The sequence below is a fragment of the Hemitrygon akajei genome, chromosome 1 (genome assembly GCF_048418815.1).
Source record: "Hemitrygon akajei chromosome 1, sHemAka1.3, whole genome shotgun sequence".
NCBI lineage: Eukaryota > Metazoa > Chordata > Chondrichthyes > Myliobatiformes > Dasyatidae > Hemitrygon > Hemitrygon akajei.
Window position 1 is genome coordinate 60072460 of NC_133124.1, and position 27217 is coordinate 60099676.

A 27217-nucleotide genomic window follows, 5' to 3' on the forward strand; every position below is an offset into this window, starting at 1 on the left:
TCTATTTGTTCTCTCCAAAGTGTATGAGCTCACATTTCTCTAAATTCTGCTCCATCTGCCACATCTTTTACCATTTGCTTGGCCTGTCTATATCATCCTGTAAGCTCCTCTAAACTGTCTGGTACCAGCCTATATCATCAGCAAACTTGTATCTATTACTCTTGGACCCTTAATACAAATCATTGACATACTGAATACATGAAACTCTAGCACTGATCTCTGCATCATCTAGCAAGTTACCATCTCCCAAATGCAAAGTGACCCATTTCATTTGCTTTATTTTTGTTTCCTAACCTTTTATTGAAGGCCTTCAAGAATGCATCACATCCACTGCGTTTCTCTTATCTATTTTGCTACTTACAGCCACAAAAGAGCTTCATCTGCTATGTCAAGCATGATTTTCCTTCCACAGGTCCAGGCCTAGTCCTGTTATTATTTTCTAAGTGCCCAGTTTCCACTTTGTTAATAAGAATGATTAGCAGCATCCCTCTCACTGATACCAGCCTAACTGATCTGAATTTTGTAGTTCTGTTTCTGCCATTTTGGCAAGGTGAATTCTTGGTTATGGTGAGGTGTGAGAGATGTTCATTTGGATAAGTCGTTATGTTGCAGAGGTATAAATTTTCCTGAGCGTTTTAGACTCTTGCCCACTTATCTCCCTGCTCTAGATCTAAGTTGGACACTGTAGATCTTTTGGTGCATTACAGAATTGGAGGTTTCTTGGAACTGGCATTTACCCTGCAGTGAACATTACTGAACAAGAAATTTTTAAAATGTTTCATGCAATATTCAGCAGGTCAACAATGTTGACGTGAAGTATAAGCTTTAGTTCTGTCTCCATAAAAGCTGTTTGACCTGCTGAGTGCTGCCAACATAATGATATTGTGCTTTGGAGTTATTAAATTAAGCTCTATGCTGGTTTCAATAGGTGTTGTGGAACTTGCTCTGCAATCTTTAGCTGCCATGCTTCCTCACAAAACAAAAATGACCAAATGCTGAAACGATAAAAATGATCAAAAATAAACATGAAAAGTGGTGGAAATATTCGGCAAGTTGGGTGTAGAAGTTGATTCAGGGTTAGCTTTTTGGCTGTTACAGTGCTTTAACCTTCAGTTAGATCATGACTGATTTTTTTTCACATTCTTGTACAAGATCCACAACTCTTCATTTTGTAATATCCAGAAATGCTAAATGTCACATCTTTCAAACAAAAGCTTGATTGGCTGTGTACTGACTGGGGTATCTTTATTGATTCTGTCTGTGAATATTTGAATTGGAGAAAGGTGAGAACAAACTGAGATTTTCAATGGCAGAGTGGGAGTATCAGAACTGCAGTAGTACTAAGCAGTAACAAATTTTCAGATGAATTTACTGGAGGGTTTTTGTTTGGCAGCGATTGACACAGTGATGAAGCTAGTAGAGCTGCTGTGTTGCAATTCCACTGACTGGGGCCTAAGCTGACTTCCATGCAGAGTTCATACATCCTCCCTGCGCTCATGAGTTTTGCCCAGATCCTCTGATTTGCTCCTGCATCCCAAACATACTATGTGGGTTGTAGGTTAATTATGCACGGTAAATTTCCCCCATTGAATAGTAGAATCTGAGGGGAAAGTGAGAGGAATAAATGGGATTATTTAAATGGGTGCTTGATGATTACTGCCTGTCTGAAAGGGCTGCCTCCGTGTTCTATGACTCCAGTACTCTGTTAGGACAGGATTTCACTGTCTGGTGTTTGTAATGGAGAGAAGTGACATAGCCAGCCAGAGTGAAATAAAAGAAAATCCTGACTGGGTAATTAACAGAGCTGTGAAAGGTTATTTATTTATTGAGATACAGTGTGGATAGGCCTTTCTGGCCCTTCAAGCCGTGCTACCCGGCAATCTCTTGATTTAATCCCAGCCTAATCAAGGGGCAATTTACAATGACCAGTTAACCTACCCAGCGGCATGTCTTTGGACTGTGGGAGGAAACCAGAGCAGCTGGAGGAAGCCTGTGCGGTCATGGGGAGAACGTACAAACTCCTTACAGACTGCGCAGGAATTGAACCGGGGTCGCTGGTACTGTAAAGCGTTGTGCTAACCACACTGCTACCATGCCCCTCCCATGTTATGTTGGCCTTGCAGCAAAATGCATTGTTGCAAATAATCCTTTCTTAAAATTCTTTTGCAGAAATTGTATCATCATCCAAAAGAAGTTATAAAAGAACTCAAATATGTACTATCAATCTACAGAGGCCTGTCAGTGCACCTTGACTTTTATTGTAAGTAATGATTTTCTGTTTACATAGAAATTAAAAATTCAGTTCAATATTTCATTGTTCCCCTTTACATGATTAAAATGGCTAACATCACAGTTTTTGGAAAATGCAGTTTTTATTGTAAGTACAAATTTTATGATATTGAAAAGAAAATACAGCACAATATGGTGATGTTGTACAGTCCAGTAGTAGTTGCATAAGGGCATAACCAGTCTGTATCATGTTGCTGCTTGTGTGAACTTGCTGTGCAAATTGTTTTCCCTGCATTTGAATAGTGACTACAGTAAGAAAGACTGCCATAGTTACAAGGTGCTTTGGAGAATCCTAAAGTCACCAAATCATTGCATATCATAATATCATGTTTCCTTTTGACTTTGAACAAGAGCATTCTATTTGTTGAATCTAACCAGGTCACAGAGCATTCCCACCATTCCCATTCCCTCCACTTGTTCCTCATTCAACTGTTCTCTCTTATGGACCATCAAATTCTGTTTTGATTCTTTTGTCCACTTAGCTACACCCTGGGGTAACTAGCCTACAAGTATGACACATCTTTGTGATGTGGGAGGGAACTGAAGTGCCCAGAGGAAACCCAGCAATAACCAGGAAAACATGCAAGTTCTACACAAACAACACCTGAGTCAGGATCGAACCATGGCGCCTTGTGCTGTGAGGCAACAAAGCAGAAAGATCTCTAGCCATGCTATCTTTTTTAGTTCAAAAGGAGAGAGTAAATTTGGGATGAAAGTAAAGACCTTTCAAAATGGAGTTTGAATATTTAAAAGATAACTTGGATATTGAGAATGTGTAGAAAGCTGGCCTGGGCTCAGTAAATAGAAGCCTAGCATCGGATTAATGAGGAGACTGTAAGGAGACAGGAGATCACTAGGTACGTGCTTTGTAACAGGTTAGTGTGTTAACTTGCCAAGGTTGAGGTGCTATTGAATCTTGGATAGATGACATAGTGTAGAACTTTATTTGGCTGAGGATGCAGGAGACAATGTCTAAAGTGAGGTGAAACTTTTAAGGTAAAGACAGGGTGGTGTAAATCATTGAAGCCTAAAGTAATTGAATCAGTGACACCTCCTTTATCTAAAATAATCTTCCTTTTATAAATGCATAGAAATTCTCACCAAGTCTGCACTATCCATCAAGTTCACATTTACTGTAATTTTATTTTACACTTGCCATATTCCCATCGACACTCCAAGGCTCTACCACTCTCCAACGAACTGGGGGGTGGGGGGTGCAGTTTCAAGCAGTCAATGAACCACCATACTGCCTTTCGAATGTGGGAAGAAATTGGAGCACTGAGTGGAGCACGTGCAGTCACAGGGAGAACATGCAGACACAGCACAGAGAGGAGATGAGAATTGAACCTGTTTCTGGAACTGTTTGCCCGCAGCTCTAATCATAGCGTCACAGTGTTGCCCATTGTGCATGGTCGTTACATTTGAACCTGAAAATTTGCTCATACATTTGACTGTGATGTCAAGTTGTATACAGTCCCTATAAAAAGTATTCACCCCCCTTGGAAGTTTTCATGTTTTATTGTTTTACAGCATTGAATTTAATTTGGCATTTTTGACACTGATCAACAGAAAAAGAGCCATTCATGTCAAAGTGAAAACAGACCTCTACAAAGTACAAATATAAAACACAAAATAATTGATTGCATAAGTATTCACTCCCTCCAAGTCAGTATTTAGTAGATGCACCTTTGGCAGCAATTACAGCCTTGAGTCTGTGTGGATAGGTCTCTATCAGCTTTACACATCTGGACACTGCAATTTTTCCCCATTATTCTTTACAGAACTGCCCAAGCTCTGTCAGATTGCATGGGGATTGTAAGTGAACAGCCCTTTTCAAGTCCAGCATGAATTCTCAATTGGATTGAAGTCTAGACTCTGACTTGGCCACTCCAGGACATTAACTTTGTTGTTTATAAGCTATTCCCGTGTAGCTTTTTGAGGTCATTGTCTTGCTGAAAAGCAAATGTTCTCCCAAGATGTAGTTCTCTCGCAGACTGCATCAAGTTTTCCTCCAGGAGTTCCCTGTATTTTGCTGCATTAATTTTACCCTCTACCTTCACAAGTCTTCCAGGACCTGCTGCAGTGAAACATCCCCACAGCATGATGCAACCACGACCATGCTTCACAGTGGGGATGATGTGTTTTTGATGATGCGCATAACGTTTAGTCTGATGGTCAAAAAGCTCAGTTTTGGCTTCATCAGACCATAGAAACTTCTTCCAGCTGATTTCAGAGTCTCCCACATGCTTCTGGCAAACTCTAGCTGACGTGTTTTTCAGTAACCTTTTTGTGGAGATGCTTGGAGTGTTTTTTTTTGTCTTCATGGTGTATTTTTGCCAGGCTACTGACTCACCAGCAGTCGGACCTTCCAGATACAGGTGTACTTTTACTACAATCAGTTGAAACCCCTTGACAGCACATAGGTCTCCAAAAATAAAGATCGCCGTTTAACTAATTATGTGACTTCTAAAACGAATTGGCTGCACCAGTGATGATTTGGTGTGTCATGTTAAACGGGAGGGGAGCATGAATACTTAATGCAATCAATTATTTTGTGATTTAAATTTGTAATTAATTTAGATCACTTTATAGAGATCTATTTTCACTTTGACATAGAAGTCTTTTTTAATTGATCACTGTCAAAAAAGTCAAATTAAATCCACTGTGATTCAATGTTGTGATATAATAAAATGTCAAAACTTCCAATTGCGTGGTGTGGCGAATACTTTTATAGGCACTGTATTTTCCATGAACCTAGGATGCTGATACAGTTATATATAATTACCCACTATTAGTGTACTCCTGCAAAGCAGCTTAGTCAAATACTTATAGGGAAAGTATTTCTTTAATCAATTTCATGGAAAAATATTTTTCTTTTCCTTCCAGGTCATAAAACTGGATTTAAAAGTAACCTAGTTAATATAAGTGGTACCATTCCTGTGGCATGCAAAGGTAAGACAATACTGTATGAAACACATAGCTTTGTTTTTCCGGTCCAGCAAATCTACTTGGGAAGTGCCACTGAGAGCAAAATCGAGTTTTATCCTTGACAGCAATTGACTGTGCTTCCTGGTAAATTGATGCAGCTATTCGTTGGTTAGATACTATCTTCTTATGAAACCAGGGCAATTGGATGAAGGGTTGAAAAAGCTAGCAAGAGGAATTGCCTTTAAAGTTAGTAGTCCTTAGAAACATAGAAAACCTACAGCTCAATACAGGCCCTTCGGCCCACAAAGCTGTGCCGAACATGTCCTTACCTGAGAAATTACCTAGGGTTACCCATAGCCGTCTATTTTTCTGAGGTTCATATACCTGTCCAGGAGTCTTTAAAAAGACCCTATCGTATCTGCCTCCACCACCGTCGCCGGCAGCCCATTCCACGCACTCACCACTTAGTGGGAAAGTAACGCTTTTAATTGAAAATTCTAGAGAAAAGAAATGCCTTTGATGTTATTTTGTTGTTTTCCTTTGACCTTGATTCAGTGTAAGCACAATGGTATCTAAACGCTTCAGCAAGATGAGGGAAGTCAGAGGCCATTGTGGGCTCCCTGATGACTCCAACTATGTGAACTGTGGAGGCCCAATCATTGAGGGTGTTTAAGGAGGAGATTGATAGGTATCTAATTAGCCAGGGTATCAAGGGATATGGGGAAAAAGCCGGAAATTGGATCTAGATGGGAGAATAGTTTAGCTCATGGTGGAGTGGCGGAGCAGACTCGATGGGCCGAATGGCCTACTTCTGCTCCTTTGTCTTGTGATCTTGTGAACTGCACCCAGCTGTAGCCCCTGACAAACTGAGCTATAGAACTGAAGGTGGTTCTAGAGACAATCAGAGAGATAAAGGAAGCTGGCTGGTTTCATTTTACTATGTTGATCACAACCAAGGTATAGGCTTCCGATAGATGGGTGACGACCAAGAAAAGTTAGGGAAGTAAGCAGACAGTGTGATGTTCCCTGTGACCATTTGCTTCACTAATGGGTACACCTCTTTGGATACTGTTAAGGGGTGTATTTTTTTCAGGGCCTAGCAGTAGCAGTCAGGTATCTTGCACTGTGACCAGTCCTGAGGCTCAGAAAGAGGGTCTAGTCAGTCATGGTGATTCTAACAGGAGACTCAGTAGTGAAGAGGACAGACTGGAGATTCTGTGGCCACAGAAGAGACACCAGGATGGTGTATTGCTTCCTAGCTGTCTGAGGAGCTGCAGAAAATTCTTGAGAGGGAGCATGAATAGTCTAAGGTCATTGTATGCATTGGTGGTAAGTCTCTAAGGGATGGCTTTTTAGAACAGTTTGTTATTGAGCCCACTAGGGGACTGGATATGCTGGATTAGGTGTTGTGCAATGATCCGGAGGTGATAAGACAGCTTAAGGTTAAGAAACCCTTAGGGCAGGGGTGTCAAACTCATTTTAAGTCACGGGCCGGATTGAGCAAAATGCAGCTTCATGCGGGCCGGATCAGTCGGACGCGTGCGAACGCAGCTTTCGTTGCCTCCGTTTTTTCAGCCTGCTCTCATGTGTCTCAGTCTCTGCTATAACTACAAAGTGTTTCACTTTACAAATTCTGTTTCTTATGAAGAAGACTGCCGAATAAACACTAAAAACCCTGAAAACCTGGTACCTGAATAAACTCAGCATTAGCCATATCATACGCCATAGGCGCTTCGATTACTGAGGCCAGTTTTAATAGTAATTAGATATTATCTCGCGGGCCAAAGATAATTCCACCGCGGGCCTTGAGTTTGACATATATGCCTTAGGGAACAGTGATCACAATATGATCGAATTCACGTTGAAATTTGAGAGGGAAAACGTAAAATCCAATGTGTTGGTATTTCAGTGGAATAAAGGAAATTACAGTAGCATTAGAGGGGAACTGGCTGAAGCTGACTGGAAAGGGACATTTGCAGGAAAGACATCAGAGCAGCAATGGCTGGAGTTTCTGCAAATAATTGCAAGACCGATATATTCCAAATAAGAAGAAATTTTCAGATGGAAGAAGGACACTACCGTGGCTGACAAGCGAAGTCAGAGCCAAAGTAAAAGCAAAAGAGTACAAGGAAGCCAAAGCTAGTGGGACGATAGAGGATTGGGGAGCTTTTAAAAACTTGCAGAAGGAAACTAAGAGGGTCATTCAGAAGGAAAAGATGAATTTTGAGAGAAAGCTGGTGAATAATATCAAAGAAGATACTAAAAGCTTTTTTAAGTATATAAAGGGTAAAAGAGAGTTGAGGTTAGATATAGGACTGATAGGAAATGACACTGGAGATATTGTAATGAGAGACACAGAGATGGCAGAGGTACTGAATGTGTATTTTGCATCAGTCTTCACAGAGGAAGATATCTGCAGTATACCAGACATTCAAGAGTGTCAGGGAAGTGAACTTTGTGCAGTGAAATTACGACTGAGAAGGTGCTTAGGAAGCATAATGGTCTGAGGGTCTCCTGGTCCTGATGGAATGCACCCTTGGGTTCTGAAGGAAGTGGCTGGAGAGATTGTGGATGCATTAACGATGATTTTTCAAGAATCGATAGATTCTGGCATTGTACCAGATAACTGGAAAATTGCAAATGTTACTCCGCTGTTTAAGAAGGGTGGGAGGCAGCAGAAAGGAAACTATAGACCTGTTAGTGTCATGGTCCCATCTGGCTATCTCCCATCTCACTCCTACTTCCTTGATTGGGCCTTAATTCCCGTCATCTGATCCCCATTTGCTGCTAGTTGAATTAATTACAGCACACCTGGCCCTCCCTTTAGAGAATATAGGATAAGAACTCTGGCGGCACAGTCATGGGTCGCCAGTTTGTTGGTGGACTCTAGTGTCTGTAAACCTCGTTTCCTGATCCCTTAGGACTATTAGTTCTAAGCTCCGCTCCGTTCCCTGGATATTCTACGTAGATCTTGTCTCCAAGTCAAGACACCCCAGTTATCCGTTCCACGTTCACAACTGTGCTAACGTCTCTCGACCCTGTCTCCGTGCCTGTGTCCTGCACTTGGGTTCGTCCCCAGTCACTCCCTTGCAACAGTTAGCCTGTCATCAGTGGTTGGGAAGTTGTTGGAATCGATTGCTAGGGATGAGATTATGGAATACCTGGAAGCACTTGACAAGATAGGCCAAAGTCAGGAAAATCCTGCCAGACAAACCTCCTGCAATTCTTTGAGGAAATTACAAGCAGGGTAGACAAAGGAGATGCAGTAAACATGATGTATTTGGATTTTCAGAAGGCCTTTGACAAGGTGTCGCACATGAGGCTGCTTAGCAAGATAAGAGCCCATGGAATTACAGGGAAGTTACATACGTGGAAGGAGCATTGGCTGGTCAGCAGAAGACAGAGTGGGAATAAAGGGATCCTATTTTGGCTGGCTGCCAGTTACCAGTGGAGTTCCACAGCGGTTGCTGTTGGGACCGCTGCTTTTTACGATGTTTGTCAATGTTTGTCCAGGTATTAATGGATTTGTGACTAAATTTGCCAATAATACAAACGTAGGTGGAGGAGTGGATAGTGTTGAGGAAGCAGAGAGCCTGTAGAGAGATTTAGGTAGATTATGGGAATGGGCAAAGAAGTGGCAAATGAAATACAATGTTGGAAAGTATATGGTCATGCACTTTGGTGGAAGACATAAACGGGCAGACTGTTATTTAGATGGGTAGAGAATTCAAAATGCAGAGATGCAAAGGGACTTAGGAGTCGTTGTGCAAGATACCCTAAAGGTTAACACCCAGTTTGAGTTGGTGGTGAAGAAGGCGAATGCAACGTTGACATTCATTTCTAAAGGTATAGAATATAAGAGGAGGGATGTGATTTTGAGGCTGTATAAGGCACTCGTGAGACCACACTTGGAGTATTGTGTGCAGTTTTGGACTCCTTATTTTAGAAAGGATATATTGACATTGGAGAGGGTTCAGAGAAGATTCAAGAGAATGATTCCAGGAATGAAAGGGTTACCGTAAGAGGAATGTCTGGCAGCTCTTGGGCTGTGTTCCCTGGAGTTCAGGAGAATGAGGGGGGATCTCATAGAAACATTCCAAATGTTAAAAGGCCTGAACAGATTAGATATGGCAAAGTTATTTCCCATGGAAGGGGATTCTAGGACAAGAGGGCATGACTTCAGGATTGAAGGATGTCCATTTAGAATAGAGATGCGGAGAAATTACTTTTGTCAGAGGGTGGTAAATCTGTGGAATTCGTTGCCATGAGGGGCTGTGGAGGCCAAGTCATTGGGTGTATTTAAGGCAGAGATAGGTAGGTTCTTGATTAGACAGGGCATCAAAGGATATGGGGAGAAGGCAGGGGAGTGGGGATGACTGGAAGAATTAGATCAGCCCATGCTTGAATGACAGAGCAGACTCAATGGGCCGAATGGCCTACTTCTGCTCCTATATCTTATGGTCTCCCCCTATAACTCAGATCTCCAAATCCTGGTAGCATACTTGTAAATTATTTCAGTACTCTTTCAATCTTATTGATACCTTTCTGGTTGGTAGGTGTCCAGAACTGGACATAATACTCCCAATTTCGCCTCACTAATGGCTTATAAAACTTTAACATAACATCCCATCTCCTGTACTCTGTACTTTGATTGATGAAGGCCAAAGTGCCAAAAGATCTCTTTACCACTCTATCTAACTGATTCCATTTTCAAGGAATGATATATTTCTAGTTCCCTATGTCTACTGCACTCTTCAACTGTCTGGAAGATATTGGAGGGAATTCTGAGGCCAACGTCTACCATTTCATGGATAGTCAAGGAATAGTGAACATGGTTTTGTTCATGAGAAGTCATGTCTGATTAATCTTTTGGAGTTTTTAAAGATGTAATTAAGTAGATAAATGAAAGTAGGGCAGTGTTTATTGTCCATATGGACTTTAATAGCATCTTTGGCAAAATCCTACGTTGCAGGTAGAGCTACCAAGGTTGGTTCAGAATTGGTGTGGTAGAAAGCAGTGGGTGATGGCTGGAAGTCAATTCTCTGACTGGAGGTTTGTGAATAGTGGGAATCCCAAGGATCAGTGTTAGGACCTATTTTATTCATTATTTCTGCAAATGTTTTGGATATGATGTACATGGCATAAGTGGTAAGTATCCTGATGGTATTAAGTTAGGAACTTCCATTGATAGTAACATAAAAACTTAAAAAGATGGTAGCAGGAGGTCATCTGGCCCATTGATTTGGTTCTGCCATTTAATATAACAGTTGACCTGACCATAGGCTCAGCTCCACTTACCTGCCTTTTCCCCATAACCCCTAATTCCCCCGCTATGCAAAAATCTAACTATCTTAGTTATGTTTAATGAAGTCCCTTTACTGCTTTATTAGGGAGAGAATTCCACAGATTCTGGGAAAACTGTTTAAATTCTATCCAAATGTTGAGGCTATGTCCCCTAGTTCTAATATCACTTACCAATGGAAACAAGTTTCCTACCTCTATTTTACCTTCCCATTTCATAACTTTATATTTATAAGATCCCCTATCACTCTTCTGAATTCCAGTGCATTTAGTCCCAGGTGACTCAATCTTTCCTCATAAGAGAAGCCCCTCATCTCCAGAATCAATTCGGTGAAGCTCCAAAGTTTGCACTGCCTCCAAAGCCAGAATATATTTTCTCAAGTAAGGAGACTAGAATAGGCATCCGTTAGTCTCGAGAGACCATGGATTTGTGCCTTGGAAAGTTTCCAGGGTTGTATGGGAGACCGGCAGTTGCCCATGCTGCAAGTCTCCCCTCGCCCCACCAGTGATGTTGTCCAAGGGAAGGGCAGCTTGGCACCAGTGTCATCGTAGACACCACGTGTGGTTAAGTGCCTTGCTCAAGGACACAACACACTGCCTTAGCTGAGGCTAGAACTAGCGACCTTCAGATCACTAGACCAACACCTTAATCACTTGGCCACACATCAACACAAGGAGACTAGAACTGCACTCAATACTCCAGATGCAGCCTCACCAGTACCCAGTAGAGTTACAGCATAACCTCCCTGCTTTTAAATTCAATCCCTCTAGCAATGAAGGCTAACTTTCTATGTCTCTTAATCAACTATTGAACCTGTAAAGCAACCTTCAAGCAGTAACACTCCTAAGTCCCTCTGCACAACTGCAGGCTGCAATACTTCACCATTTAAATAGTAATCTGATCTATTTTTTCCTTCCAAAGTGGATGATTTCACATTTACCAATGCTGTACTCTTATCTGCTAGACCCTTGCCTACTCACTTTATCTATCTATAGCTCTCTGCAGACTCTCCACATCCTCTACCCAATCTGTTTTTAGTTACTTATTTATAGATGCGGTGTGGAATAGCCCTTCCTGCTCCTCTGAGTTGTGCTGCTGCCAACCCACTGATTTAACCCTAGCCTAATCACGGAACATTTTACAATAATCAATTAACCTATTGACTGGCACCATTTTGGACTGTGGTAGGAAGCGAAACCACCCAGAGGAAACCCACATATTCCATGGCGAGTACATAAAAATTCTTTACAGAGAATTCCGGGATTGATGCCCTGTGCCATAAATGCATTGCGCTAACTGCTACGCTACTGTTCCAATCAATTTAAAGTCATCAGCAAACCTGGGTATGTTATACTTATTAATGTACATGTATTATGGACAGTTGTGGGGCCAGCAAGGTGACCTCTATGACACTCCATTCACCTCTGATTGCAAACCAGAGAAACACCCGTTTATCCTAACTAAAGCAGGTTACAATGAACTATAAAGAGATGTTAAACATTTAGGTAAATGGCTGAGGGGTGGCAATGGATTTAAGGCCATCAGGTCATAAGACATAGGAGCAGAATTAAGTCGCTCAGCCCATCAAATCTGCTCTGCCATTCCATCATGGCTGATTTATTATCCCTCTTAACCCCATTCTCCTGCGCTCTCCTTGTAACCTTTGACACCCTGACTAATCAAGAATCTATCAACATACGTTTTAAATATACTTAATGACTTGGCCTCCACAGCCATCGCTGGCAGTGCATTCCACAGATTTACCACCCTCTGGCTAAAAAACTTTCTCATCTCTGTTCTAAAGGGACATCTTTCTATTCTGATGCTGTGCCCTCTGGTTCTAGACTCATCTACTACAGGAAACATCCACTCCACATCCATTCTATATAGGCCTTTCAACATTTCTATAGGTTTCAATGAGATTCCCCCCTCCCCCCATTCTTCTAAACTCCAGCAAGTACAGTTCCAGAGCCATCAAGTGCTCCTCACATGTTAACCCTTTCATTCCTGGAATCATTCTTGTGAATCTCCTCTGGATCCTCTCCAATGTCAGCACATCTTTTAATAGATAAGGGGTCCAACTGCTCACAATACTTCAATACCACTGCCACTGTGTAGTAATTGTTTAGTTCTGAAGGTGTAGAGATCTTTGGTACAGGGATGATGGTGGCTGATTTGAAGCAAGTGGGTACAGCAACCTGGATGAGTGAAGAGTTGAAAGTGTTCGGGAAAACATCAGTGAGCTGATGTACACACCCCCTGCGTACTCGGCCTGTGATTTGTCTGCCCGGCCGCCTTACAAGGTTGACTCTCTGGAGAGTTCGTCTCATGTCTGGTGCTGTTACAGACAATGGCTGACCACCTGTGAATGGGGTGGTTTTTGTGGCCGGTGTTGTGTTGCATGCCTGAAAGCATGCATGAAAGTTGTTTGGAGCATCAGGGAGGGATGCTGTTTTTTCTTGCACTTGATGCCCAGCCACATATGCTGGGGGCCATTATCGGACGGCCATCATGAATTTTTTGAGCATAGGTGGGTTTTTGCCCTCTTGATGCCTAAGATGAAGTTTCTTATGGCTGCTCTGAGAGCTGTTCTGTCTGCGGACTCAAAGGCAGATTTTAGTAGGGAGCACATCTCTACATTCACCTAGGGCTTCTAATTGGGCTGGGAGATGACCATTCTTGTTGTATCAACATTGTCTATTCACTAACACATGTAGCCAGAGACAGATGAGGCATCTGTCAATTAGTCCATTCAAAACAGTCCTGAGGCATAGAGATTGCCTCATTAGATCATACAGTGATGGTCCACTTGACCGGTTTCTAGCACGATTAATTTGAATATTTAATGCTATCCATAATTACATAACCCTAAAATGATCCCTCACTCTTGCCATCATATATTAAATATTTTAACCCCTAAATGGGATAATATAGGGAACTATTTCTTTTAGAGCAATGATCCTACTTAGCTGTACATATGGATTGTTGTCTACGCATACATCTCTCCCCCTCTTCCCCCTCTCCCCCTCCCCCCAGTGAATACACCAGTTAAAGCCATCTCTTGCATGTCTGCTTTTATTTAATTGATATGTAGTTGTACACAAATGGTATTTTGGTTTGCATTCTGTTATTAAATAATCTTTGAAGCAGTGTATCGCTTGTGTAACTGGTTCATCTTTCAGCAGTACAATGGATCACCTTCCCAACCAAATCCCTCTAATGGTCTTCCAAGATCCTCCCAGCTCTGCACTCTGCCACCCTCCCTATTCCTAACAATCATCCTTTTAAATTGGCCATTGTCCAGTTTCCCCTACCTACCTACATAACCTAACCTCAGAAATTTGGGTGCTACTGTTGGGCAATCTTTGCCCTAGCTTAACAATTCAAGAATTCAATTGACTCTAATATCTTATATTGTATAATTCCTGTTTTGATCAATATAGTGAATAATTTTTAAATAAGCAAGAAGAAACTGTAGACATATATCGAATACAAGTTTCAACTTGTGACAAAGAGATAAAAGTGTACTTTTCAAGATATATCTATATCTACAAACGTGACTTGTTATTTTAACAATGTGTAAATATGTTTATATTCAGGCCAAATTTACTCCCTTCCAATAACCATGTGGTTACATAATGCACATCCTCTGAATCCTCCGAAATGTTTTGTGAAGGGGCTACCAATTCATTACCAAAACCATGGGGACCTTTTGGATAATGTCAGCGTGAAGTCTTCAGGTTACCTGTGCACTTGGCAATATGTAAGCAAAACTCCATGTTCTTTGCTTTACACATTTTCTCCAGCATTTTGTATGTGTTGTTCAAAATTTCCAGCATCTGCGGAATTTTGTGTGTAAATGTAAATATTTAATTGATTGTTTAGAAGAGAAGATGAAGTTTTTAATATAGCATGTTTTACTGTAGTAAATTTCTCGTAGGATATCTAACATTTTATTTGAACGTGAACATATATTATTCTGTGATCACACTATGCCGTAACTGGACGAGCAATAAAAGATTAATGGAATCGATAGAAATTTAAACCTTTTTATTATGTATATTTGCCCCTACCTCGTTCAGCCATTCCTCACCATTCAATGAATGCTGTGGTACAGTTGAGTGGAAAATTTCCCTCAGTAACTGGTGGGGAGTTCAGCAAGGTTGTTCTCGTTGGATACCTTGGGGAGTGCAGTGCAGCAAAGCCGGCAAATTCAGTATTTCTGTGTTTGTCCCAAACTTCTTTATTATTACTGCTGACATTTCAGCATGCAATTGACAACATTTCCCTATCCTTTTGAAATATAACATTCATCCTTTTGTACAAGAGAAGTAGCAGGTTTGGTATTTCACCTCTTTGAATGCTTATCTTTGAAAGTCGTTAACCTCTGTGACAGATTATTTCAAATATGAACCTATTTTGCGACACAGTTTAAGTATTTAATGGAAATGATATAAAAGCTTCTCTGATAAAACACGGGTTTCTCTAAGTTCTAATGAGCACAAAGTTGGAAGTGCTGTTATAGATAGCATTACTTTGGAACTCTGTTACTTTAATTAGGAAGTAATTATGATAATATCAAAACACTACATTTTAAATGGGAGAATTAAATATACAAGTTTGAAGTGATTTTAATAGTGAAGTGATTGTTGGGATGTAAAAAGAAAAAGTTCAGATCTAGACAGCAAACATCCTTTTAACTATGATCAAAAACTAAAATAAAAATAGAACATGTTGCAAACACTCAAGGGAAAGGCAGCATCTCCGGAAAGAGAAAGAGTTAACATTTCAGGTTGAAAATTCTTTGTCAGAACTGGGGAAGAGAGAGCAACTTAATTTTAGATTGCAGACATTATGGGGAAGGGGTGGACAAATGTCTTTGGTAGAGTGATAAGTAGTTCATTTAGATTTTCTTTTTTCTATTTACTGAATAGTTTTGCTTTCTTTAGCCAAGATCTCATTTGGTGGGCCTTATTGAAGAAATAAAAGCATCATTCGTGAATTCCTTACGTAATTCACCAAAGAGTGCAGATTCACAAGGTACAGAATCATTTTACTGTCAACATTTTAAAATAATTTTATGTTGCACAGTCTTAGAAAATGTAATTTCTCAGAACATATATCATGTTTCTTTGTGTCTGGATGAAATGCCATTTTGTTTAACTTTATTATTTTCCCTTTACTGGTTGTGTACACTGTACATCTGGTCCCTGTTCAAAAACCAGTACAAAGTTCAAAATTCCATTCTGTTCTTGAATTTTTCTACCATCTTGAATAAATGAATAATACAGTATTAACACTTTATGAAGGTATTTTCATATTGCATGGTAAAATTTATTCCTCTGAGGGATGTGAGTCTCTGGAGCTCCATCAAAGAATGCCTACTTAGCTACTTGATATACAGTGCGATATTTGATAAAAACTAAAGGTTAACGTGCATGAATAGGAATATGGATCTTGTGTCACACATGCACCTGCAAGCACCTCCCAGTCTCCACTCAACTCACCTGCCACTCATTTTCAACTCATCACTTGCAGCCTATTTAAACCCAGCTCATGGTCTACTGCCTTTGTTCACCCATAGAACCAGCCAGACTCAAATCAGTTGCTCCTAGCCTTCAATTAATTTGTTGACTTGTCATGTTAACTATTTGTTCTCTCTTATTTTGTACCCTCTTTTGGCTTGTTATTTTGCAGTTTATTAGTAAAATATTGTTTAGTGCTAAATCATCTCTGCTGTTCTGCATTTATGACAAGCTTCCTCGACATTTCCTGACAGAATGGGTGAACCAATGATTGATCCAGCAGAGTAAGCTCAACTAAATGAAGTAGTCCACTTTCAAAACAAAAAATCCAGAAACAACAAGAAAACATTGGCCATCTGCTCTCCTCTCTTGACCAACTCTCTCACGATACAGCAAGCCCAGTCAACCTCCTTCCTTGGAGCCCGGGATTCCGGTGCCCGAACATTTTGCTGGATCGCCAACCAGACGCCACAACTTCCTATTCCAGTACGTCTTACGCTTCGAGCTCCAGCCATCTCTGTATTCTATGGACTGAGTCAAGATTACCTTCACCATCTCCTGTTGACTGGGTGAGCTCTGATCTGGGCTGCCACTAACTGGGACCATAACACCACCACCTGCAGTAAATATGAGGAATTCACTGCTGAGGTGCACCAGGTATTTGACCATCTGGAAAGTGGAAGGGTTTCAACGTGTCGGATACTTAACCTGCATGAAGGTTCACATTCAGTGCTGGGGTGCACTGCGGAATTCAGGACCCTCGTGGCTGGAATGCAGAAGCTCCTGCCGGCCCATCACCATCACAGCCTCTCGGGGCAGCTGAAAGATGAGCTGTCTACCTGGGAGATGCCCACCGACCTTGAATGTCCAATCAACCTGCCCTTCTGAATTGACAAGCGTCTTATGGAATGAGCCTCCAGATCATCAGCCAGAACCCCAGTTCAATTCCCAGAGCCATATAATGCTCCAGGACCCTTATCTTCAAAGCCTACAGAACCCACAAGCTCCCTTAAGCCCCCCAAGAGCGTGAGTGCCTGTGGAGAAACAAATTGTGCACTTTTTGCAGATCGGCCAATCACCCACCCATGAAATGCCCACTACGTCTGGGAAAAAGGCACCACCAGGTTGAGGTGAGAGGCCTTCTACCCCCGGCCTCTCATTTAGGTACTTTAGCCTCACTCTTTCTCTCTCCTCCTCCACTCCCCTATGGCTCTACACACATGGGAGGCTCTGGTGGATTTCAGCACAGCAGGCAACTTTCTGGACTGGACTCTGTGCATGCAGCTTGGACTCCCTACCAAACACATCTCTTATCCCTTCTGTATCCTGGCCATTGAGGTCTGGGATGGTCAGAGTGTGCACATGGCCTGTGCACCTGAGCATTAGTTCCTCCTGATCAACTCACCCAATACTCCTCTTACCTTGGATTAACTCTGGCTCTTCACTCATGACCCTCATTTTGCCTGCTCATTCAGTTCACTACTAATTTGGGGACCCGCCTCCCGGACCACCTGCCTACAACCCCAGCTGTCTTCACCCCATAAATCTGTGGAACGAGAGGAAACACTCAATCTCACCAATCTTCCACAGGAGCATCACAACAGCCATCACCTTCAGTGAAAGGGGAGCCACCTCTCAGACCACACCCTTCCTGGGCATCACCCCTGCCTGAATTCATTTGTTCTCCCTCTCTCCTCCTGAGACTTGAGCCATAAATGTCTACATCCCTGAAGTGCTCCAGCTTGGCTTCATTTGACCATCCTAGTGCCCAGCCAATACAGGATTCTTCTTTATCAAAGTCTCTATCCCTGCATCGCCTACCCTGGACTCAACAAAATCACTATTAAGAACAACTACTCTCTCCCCTTGATGGATAGCACTTTTGAAGCACCCCACAGGGCACAGATCTTCACCAAACTGGATCTACGGCGCACATAGAACTTGATCCACATCCGCCGGGGGTATGAGTGGAAAACAGCGTTCATAACACCAACTGACTAATTTAGGACTTTCTAACTGTCCATCCATTTTCCAAGCCTTCATTAACGAGATTACTGAGACTTGCTACACAGATACGTGTTCATCTACCTCAATGACTTCCTTATCTTTTCCAAGGACCCCAAGACCACATCTGTCACATCCATTCTTGTCTCTTTGAAAAACAACTGTTTCTCTAACTCTGTAAGTTAGAGAAATGTCAGTACCACACCCCAGTCATTTCTTTCCTGAATTGCGTTTTTGCTGCCTAAGGCGTAACCATGGACCCAGAGGAAGAGCGCACCACTTGTGGTTTGTTATTTTGCAGTTTATCAGTAAAATATTATTTACTGCTCAATCATCTCTGCTGCACTGCTTTCGCAACAAGCTTCCTCTACACTTCCTGACACCTTAGGTTATCGTCAGATAAATTGTGATCAAATTAAAGGGTGGAGTGGACTCCAATTCACATGTATAAAGAAATTCACATTCCGATAAAGAAGGCGGATAAAAGCATTTATAAAGGCAAAGAGTGACTACATGAAATAGGTTTATCTAGAGAAAAGGTCAGGGTTTCTAAAACCTATTTATTGCGAAGAAAAGATTTATTACATTCTAGAATGTGTTTCTTTTTAATGCTGAAGCCAAAAAATACTTTTCTTCGGTATTCACTAAGGAGAAGGATATTGAACTGTGTAAGGTAAGGGAAACAAGTAGGGAAGTTATGGAAACTATGACAATTAAAGAGGAGGAAGTACTGGCGCTTTTAAAGGAATATAAAAGTGGATAAATCTCTAGGTCCTGACAGGATATTCCCTAGGACCTTGTGGGAAGTTGGTGTAGAAATAGCAGGGACTCTGACAGAAATATTTCAAATGTAATTAGAAATGGGGATGGTGCCAGAGGATTGGCGTTTGCTCATGTGGTTCCATTGTTTAAAAAAGGGTTCTGAGAGTAAACCTAGCAATTATAGGCTTGTCAGTTTGACGACAGTGGTGGGTAAATTAATGGAAAGTATTCTTAGAGATGGTATATATAATTATCTGGATAGACAGGGTCTGATTAGGAACAGTCAGCATGGATTTGTGTGTGGACGGTCACCTTTGACAAATCTTATTGAATTTTTTGAAGAGGTTGCGAGGAAAGTTGACAAGGGTAAAGCAGTGGTTGTTGTCTATATGGACTTCAGTAAGGCCTTTGAGAAGGTTCCGCATGGAAGGTTAGTTAGGAAGGTTCAATTGTTAGGTATTAATATTGAAGTAGTAAAATGGATTCAACAGTGGCTAGATGGGAGATGCCAGAGAGTAGTGGTGGATAATTGTTTGTCAGGTTGGAGGCTGGTGACTAATGGTGTGCCTCAGGGATCTGTACTGGGTCCAATGTTGTTTGTCATATCCATTAATGATCTGGATGATAGGGTGGTAAATTGGATTAGTAAGTATGCAGATGATACCAAGGTAGGTGGCGTTGTGGATAATGAAGTAGGTTTTCAAAGCTTGCAGAGTTTAGGCCAGTTAGAAGAGTGGGCTGAAAGATGGCAGAGTTTAATGCTGGTAAGTGTGAGGTGCTACATTTTGGTAGGAATAATCCAAATAGGACATACATGGTAAATGGTAGGGCATTGAAGAATGCAGTAGAACAGAGTGATCTAGGAATAATGGTGCATAGTTCCCTGAAGGTGGAATCTCATGTGGAGAGGGTGGTGAAGAAAGCTTTTGGTATGTTGGCCTTTATAAATCAGAGCATTGAAAATGAGTGTTGGGATGTAATGTTAAAATTGTACAAGGCATTGGTAAGGCCGAATTTGGAGTATTGTGTACAGTTCTGGTCACCAAATTATGGGAAAGATGTCAACAAAATAGAGAGAGTACAGCGAAGATTTACTAGAATGTTACCTGGGTTTCAGCACCTAAGTTACAGGGAAAGGTTGAACAAGTTAGGTCTTTATTCTTTGCAGCATAGAAGGCTGAGGGGGGACTTGATAGAGGTATTTAAAATTATGAGGGGGATAGAACGAGTTGACGTGGATAGGCTTTTTCCATTGAGAGTAGGGGAGATTCAAACAAGAGGACATGAGTTGAGAGTTAGGGGGCAAAAGTTAAAGGGTAACACGAGGGGGTATTTCTTTACTCAGAGAGTGGTAGCTGTGTGGAACGAGCTTCCAGTAGAAGTGGTAGAGGCAGGTTCGGTTTTTTCATTTAAAGTAAAATTGGATAAGTATATGGACAGGAAAGGAATGGAGGGTTATGGACTGAGTGCAGGTCAGTGGGACTAGGTAAGAGTAAGCGTTTGGCACAGACTAGAAGGGCCGAGATGGCCTGTTTCTGTGCTGTAATTGTTATATAGTTACTTTCCTATTTGCACCAATAAATTTCAGTAGCAGCACTTCTTATTTTCCTGTGGAAGAGATTTGGAATGATATATATTAAAACACAAGGAGGTGTAAGCATGTAAAGCGGTACTGTGTGTTGCCAACAAAGAGAACCAAAGGAAAATGTAAAAATGTCTTGAATTGTCTTTCAGCACATTTTGCTCAGGTTTCGCATGCTTCATCTCTTCAGGCAAGGTAAGGCCCTGAAATGGGTGACATTGTTTTGTAACTCTGTAAAACTGTCTGTTATCACAGTAGAAGATGTAATGTCAAGGAGTCACACTGCCCAGAAACAGGCCCTTCAGTACATATCATCTGTGCCTGACTCTTTTAACACCACACAAAATGCTGTTGGAATTCAGCAGGTCTTTGAGCATCTATGCAAAGGAATAAAGAGTCACCATTTCTGGCTGAGACCTTTCATGAGTTCTTCCAGCATTTTGAAAGTGTTACCCTTGACTTCCAGCATCTGCTGAATCTATGTTTGTGGTTTTTAATCTTATTTCCATGCCTTGGCTTTTTCTGTCTAAATGTCCCTTAAATGCTTATATTTTTATTTAAAAGGTAGAATATTTAGTTATCTGCTATTCCAAAGTACGCTTAGCATAAAGTGAAAGTTAAGAACTTTCAAAATTGTTAATTTGTCAGGAGGCTGCAGTTAACTGCAGATTTTTTGATAATCACAGTGCAATAATAACAAGGGGATTTTTTGTGTACAGTCGGCCCTTCTTATCCGCGGGTTCCACATGTGCGGATTAAACCAACCGTGGATCGGGAAAACCCAGATGTTCTCTCTCTAGCACTCATCATTTGAGCATTGTTCACCTCGCGTCTTGTCTACAGACTTTTTTTTCTTGTCATTATTCCCTAAACAATACAGTATAACAACTATTTACATAGCATTTATATTGTATTAGGTATTTTTAGTAATGTAGAGATGATTTAAAGTACAGGTTTACCCGCTACCCAAAAGTAGAGCGCTCCTATGAAACCTTTCGTAAGCCGAAATGATGTAAAGCGAAGAAGCAATTACCATTCATTTATATGGGAAAAATTTATGAGCGTTCCCAGACCCAAAAAATAACCTACCAAATCATACCAAATAACACATAAAATCTAAAATAACACTAACATATAGTAATTGCAGGAATGATATAATAAATACACAGCCTATATAAAGTAGAAATAATGTATGTACAGTGCAGTTTCACTTACCGGAATCGGGAAGACAGCGAGCACACTGGAAGGTTCACGCATGTTTCTATCATACAGTTCTTTGTAAGTGCTCAAAACATCCTGCAAACCTGCCTTAATCCTATGTGCCCTTTCAAAGTTAAAGTCATACTTTTCTTCAATCGTTGCAGCACTGTCAGTCATAGCGAAAATCTCACACAGTTCAAAGCTATGGTGGCTTGATGCTGAGTGTAGTTCCTGGGGAAGGAACTTGGTGATGCCACTCTTGCTGCTTGGGGTGCGTGCTGCCTCTATAACAGCTCACTGCAAAACAAATGCTGTACGCTATTTTCACTTTTCGCCTTTTTTTGTAAATGCAAAAATCCTCTTTGGATTTCTTTCAGTTAGCAAAAACAGGTACTAATGTAGTTCTTTCATAAAAGCGAAGTGACGTAAGGCAAACTCTCGTAAAGCGGGGGATACCTGTATACGGGAGGATGTGCGTAGGTTATATGCAAATACTATGCTATTTTATATAAGGGATTTGAGCATCCACTTTTTTGGTATCTACGGGGGGGGGGAGGTCCTGGGTCCTGGCACCAATACCCCACGGATAAGGAGGGCCAAATGTATTTCTTTAAATAGTAGCAGTCTAAGATTTTTTGTTTTGAAAACAGACAATTTGGGAAGCTGGGATGTTGGTTGGAACATACATGTTCTCTGCAGAATAGACGGATTGACTGAGTAATACAAAATAAAGGTCTAAGCTGGCACTATTGGTAGGATGTTGAAGGCCAATGCAACATTTATTGATAGGCAGCTTCCATTATAAATGTGAAAATGAAAATTAATGAGGGGAAATTGGCTAGCTTTTATACCAGTATGTGTTTGATTTTATGTATGAGCTGTTGTATTTATTTTGAACACAATAGCAATTAGAACTTTGTCTTTCTTTTTAAATCTTTTTATTGATTTTAAACAAACATAAATGAAACATTGAGTACAAAGAGCTTGAGAGTACATAATTAATAGGTTAAGGTATTAATACAAATAGTTGATAATCCATATATAATAACCTCCCAAACTCATAGTGGTTACAGAAATGGAAAAAAATAAGAACCCTCCCCCCCAAAAAAAAGCAAAAAAACCCCCTAACCTATAATGGGCCATTGCATTATATCAAATATACACAGTCTGCAATAACTCTGCACCTCTATCCAAATAATTAAAGATGATAAGAATAAGATTTAGGAAAAGTCAGTTTAACTCATATGAAAATGTTGAATAAATGGTCTCCAAGTTTCTTCAAATTTAACTAAAGGGTCGAAGACAACACTTCTAATTTTTCCTAAACTCAAACAAGAAATAGTTTGAGAAAAACACTGAAATATAGTTGGAGGATTAATTTCTTTCCAGTTCAATAGAATAGATCATCTAGAACTTTGAAATAAAACAAAACCAATGGATTAAGATCAAAAAAGGATCAAGGAGTCATGAAATCAGTCTCTCCCAAGTGACATGTTAGTAATTTAATATATTGAGGCTAGCAATCAATGATCCAGAGTAAAACTATTCACCTTTATCTTATTTCTTGTGGGCCAGGAACAGCCTGACCTAAACACATCCCACAATGATTAGAATTGTGATCCTCCCTTGTGCTGTCATAGATCAAACGACCTGTTCCTGCAGTCTAAGTTAAAAATATTCCTCCCCAATGCTGGGTCTCTCAATCAAACTGACTTCTAGACACAGAAAAGCTGTCAGTAATAAAATACTGACATAACCTGTTGTTTTCAATTATCCAGCCCACTGTAATCATAAACTTGCAATTTTGTACTGTTCCTCGTTTCAGCTGTCTGCTGAATATCTCCATCCTGCTTTGGTTTTATTCCCATAATTGAATTTTATTTCACAGAGTGTTTTTTTTTTTGTGTGTCTGACAGGCACAATAACACTAAATTTCTGCCACCACTGAATTTCAGACATAGTACAATTTCCAACAATTCAGTCAGCTGTTGATATGACAATAATTGTTGAGGCTTTCTTTGTGTCTTTTTTGTGATTGATTGTTCCATGAAGTAGAATTTAAAGGTTTTAGAACTCTAACGACATTATAAGGCTGGGTCACGTTTTTTGCTAAAATTGAAGAATTGTATAGAGTTTTTTGTAGTGGTACTGAATATCTGGATATGATTTTATTTCTTGTGCAGTTCCAGTCTGTTATCTGCAAGGCCACTATATGAAGCTCAAAAAGGAAATTCTGGTATGTTTTACTGTTCTTTAATCCAGCAGTTGTCTAAATCATATCTCATTTCATAATACTACATTTCTGTATGTAACTATTAAAATAAAGCTCTGAATCTGAGAAATAAAATATTTTGCTTTACTTAAATATTTAATTCGTAACCACAATGCTCTAATTTCCATTCATTCTGATGATAGTTTGCCTGCAAAGTAGTTAACAATAAATAAACCAGGTTAATGAATTAGTTATCACCAGTTCTGTTTTAGGAAAAACTGCACTTAGTGATTTTTGATTTGATTGAGTGATTTCAAACACTCTTTAAAAACAACTCTTTTACAAACATTTTCATGGGTAAAAACCATCATCAAGTGGTCAAGTGACAAGGACACCCTGTAGCAGCAGATGAAATGTGTTTGTATTTGAAAACTGCCACAATATTTTTGCAATGCAAAGAATATTTATTCTGATTACAGTGCAATGGAGTTAAGACTAAATACAGCTGGTTGGACGAAGTATTTCTACCAAGACATTGAAAACTGATCCTATGCTCCAGAAAATAGGAGCAGGAATAGGGCACCTGGCCCTGAAGCTTGCCAGTATCCCATTCAATATCATCATGGCTGCTCTGCCTCACTCTCCTTTCCTTTTCTATCCCAGTTCTCCATTCTTTTAAAATGTATCCATCTCTGCTTTAACTGTCTTCAGTGATTCAACCTTCACAATTCTCCAGGATACAGAATCCCTGAGGTTCATCACTCTAAGCGAAAGGAAATTCAAACATTCATAATTTAATAACTATGTGCCCCCTCCCAGTTTAAGATTATTTGACTGGTGGAAACATCGCACCTACCTTGTTACCCCTCCTTAGCAATTTGTGTTTCAATAAAATCATTGTAAATTTCAAAGAATGCAAATCCAACTCTTTAAACTCTAATGATAGGAGAATTCTCTCAAACCAGGAAGTACCCTGGTAAACCTCCCTCTTTTGCACCATTTCTGACGATGTGGTGTCCACCTCCTTTGGACCATCATACTTTCTAAAATAATGGAACCAAAGTGTTACCCAGGTGTAACCTTGCCATTACACTGTGCTTTTGTAATATATGTTCTTATTCTGAACTCCAAACTCCTTGTGTGGCAGTAGAGGCCATTTGCCTTCTTAATTACTTGCTGTACAAGCCTGATAGTTTCTTGTGATTGAAATTACTTATTTGAAATCCCTCTCCATTAAAGTAAAAGTCTGTCTTTCGATTCCTATTATCATATGTGATCTCACATTTTCCCTTACGAAAGTACATGCAAAGTGGCGCCACAGTGTTTAGCACATAAGTGCATGCACTGAAACAAGATCCCTGCAGTTACCCTCAAGAACTCTAGGCAGAGCTCGCAGCAAGCTGAATTGTTGCTGCCTTATAACCAGTGCGATGTGAATTAGTGCTTATCTATGAACGATATAGTACAGTGGTGTCATAAAATTGAGCGAAGAGGGGATGCAGGGGTTTTCTGGTACAGTATCACTCACCCACTTTCCCCCCAAAAGTGTGGGCTGATCAAATAAAAAGGAATCAAGTTTGTTTTGATAGGCTGCAAACCAATGGAAGGAACACCAGTGGATTATCTAATGTAATTCCAGGTATTGAAAGAGGAGGCTGGGATATGCTGTGTGAAGATATTAATGTGACAGTATAGCACCTTTAATTGCTGTCTTGTTTGCTAACCTTGTACAGCACACTTCAGCTTTTTGGTGAGCTAAGCATGAAGGTTTGTAGGTATCTTCTGGAAACCCCACTTTAGGACATACATGTGCTGCGTGAACCTATGACCTCATTGGCCATCCGACTGACACTGGGCGAATGTCCCTCTTGTTTAAGGGATGATGATGATTGCTGGTTCTTCACTCGCGAAGATGGTGGGGGGGGGAAGTTGCCCCTTTAGGATGGGTGCACGTGGATAGATTTCACTCTTTAGGCTGGGGGGCTTCCAGAATGGCACAATGAGCTGTAACGATTACGGTAACCACAATGCTGTAGGCTGAGTATCGGAGTTTTCCTTCTCCTAGACAGACTGCTTGGCAAGGCGAACAAGTCCCATCCACCCGGGTTTGGAATCAAGGGTTGTCCTTGTCCTGGGCTGGCTGATGAGCCCAGCCTGCCCACCCAGTTATACCACTGGACACTTGGTCACGCTATGACGTAGCCAACTCACTAAGAACAGCGATGCCACGTGAAGCCATTGCTATGGGCACAGTCATGTAGGAGAGGCCATATGCAAGTGATCTCCTGCATGGCAAGCCAAACAGTGGTCCTGCAGCGATCATTACAGTTGGAAAGGAGAGGCTACGGGAGATGCTTCACCTTCCTTAAGTGAGCTGAACATCCAGCCTAGGCTCACCCGACCCACTCGTTTCAAGGAAACATTACTGGGAATGGCTGGATCACTTTCACAGTGGTTGCAAAATAGCTGGGAACAATCACCAACAAAATGTTATTTGCATTAGGTAAGGGCGGCACTGTAATACAGCAGTGAGCAAGTCACTTTGCAGCTCTAGCAACACAGGTTCAATTCCCACCACTGTCTGTAAGGAGTTTGTCCATTTTTCCCTTTACCACGTGGGGTTCTGGTTCCTCCCCCCCCCCCCCCCACCCCACACACTTCCAAAGACATACATGGGTTGATTGGTCACATAGGTATAATTGGATAATGCAACTTCATTGAGCCGAAAGGGCTTGTAACCATGCTGTTTCTCTAAATAAGATAAATAAAATTACATGCAGTGACATCTAAGTTGTGGACGAAGGTGTTTCAGTTAGCTGTTTCAATTATAAAAATACACATTTAATTATTAACCTGTTATAGCAAAAGTCAATGGCATTAGCTGAAGATGTCGTCCTTCTTCAAAGAACGGTGTTTCCCCTTGTCCTCACCCGCATCTATTTCACTTCTGAAACATCCACACTCATCCCATCTTCCTGCTGCTTTGACAGTGATAGAGTTACTCTTGTCCTCACCCACCACCCCACAAACCCCCACATTCAACACAGCATTCTCTGCAACTGCTAACATCCAAAGAGATATTGGAGCGGCCACACGCAAGTGACCTCCTGCATGGCAAGCCAAACAGTGGTCCTGCGGCAATCATTACAGTTGGAAAGGAGAGCCTATGGAAGATGCTTCAGCCTTCCATCAAACATATCTTAGGCCAGTTAGTCTGACCTCAGTGGTTGGGAAGATGTTAGAGTCGATTATTGAGGATGAGGTCTTGGGGTACTTGGAGGCACATGATAAAATAGGCCGTAGTCAAGTCAAGGGAAAATCTTGAATGACAAATCTGTTGGAATTCTTTGAGGAAATCACAAGCAGGATAGACAAAGGAGAATTGGTTGATGTTGTGTACTTGGATGTTCAGA

General features: G+C 40.9%; 1 protein-coding gene across 3 annotated transcripts in view; it reads left to right on the plus strand.

Moving 5' to 3' along the window:
* LOC140726926 (uncharacterized) overlaps positions 1-27217 on the plus strand; it is a 76281-nt gene that overhangs the window by 7197 nt on the left and 41867 nt on the right. For 2 of the 3 annotated variants that reach the window (XM_073043935.1, XM_073043946.1), the window contains exons 2-7: positions 2170-2260; positions 5176-5241; positions 14119-14282; positions 15469-15559; positions 20545-20587; positions 23776-23828. In XM_073043935.1, coding sequence (XP_072900036.1) covers positions 2170-2260; positions 5176-5241; positions 14119-14282; positions 15469-15559; positions 20545-20587; positions 23776-23828 — 508 coding nt within the window. The remainder of the gene's footprint in view (positions 1-2169; positions 2261-5175; positions 5242-14118; positions 14283-15468; positions 15560-20544; positions 20588-23775; positions 23829-27217) is intronic. The other variant, XM_073043955.1, reaches the window with a different exon arrangement.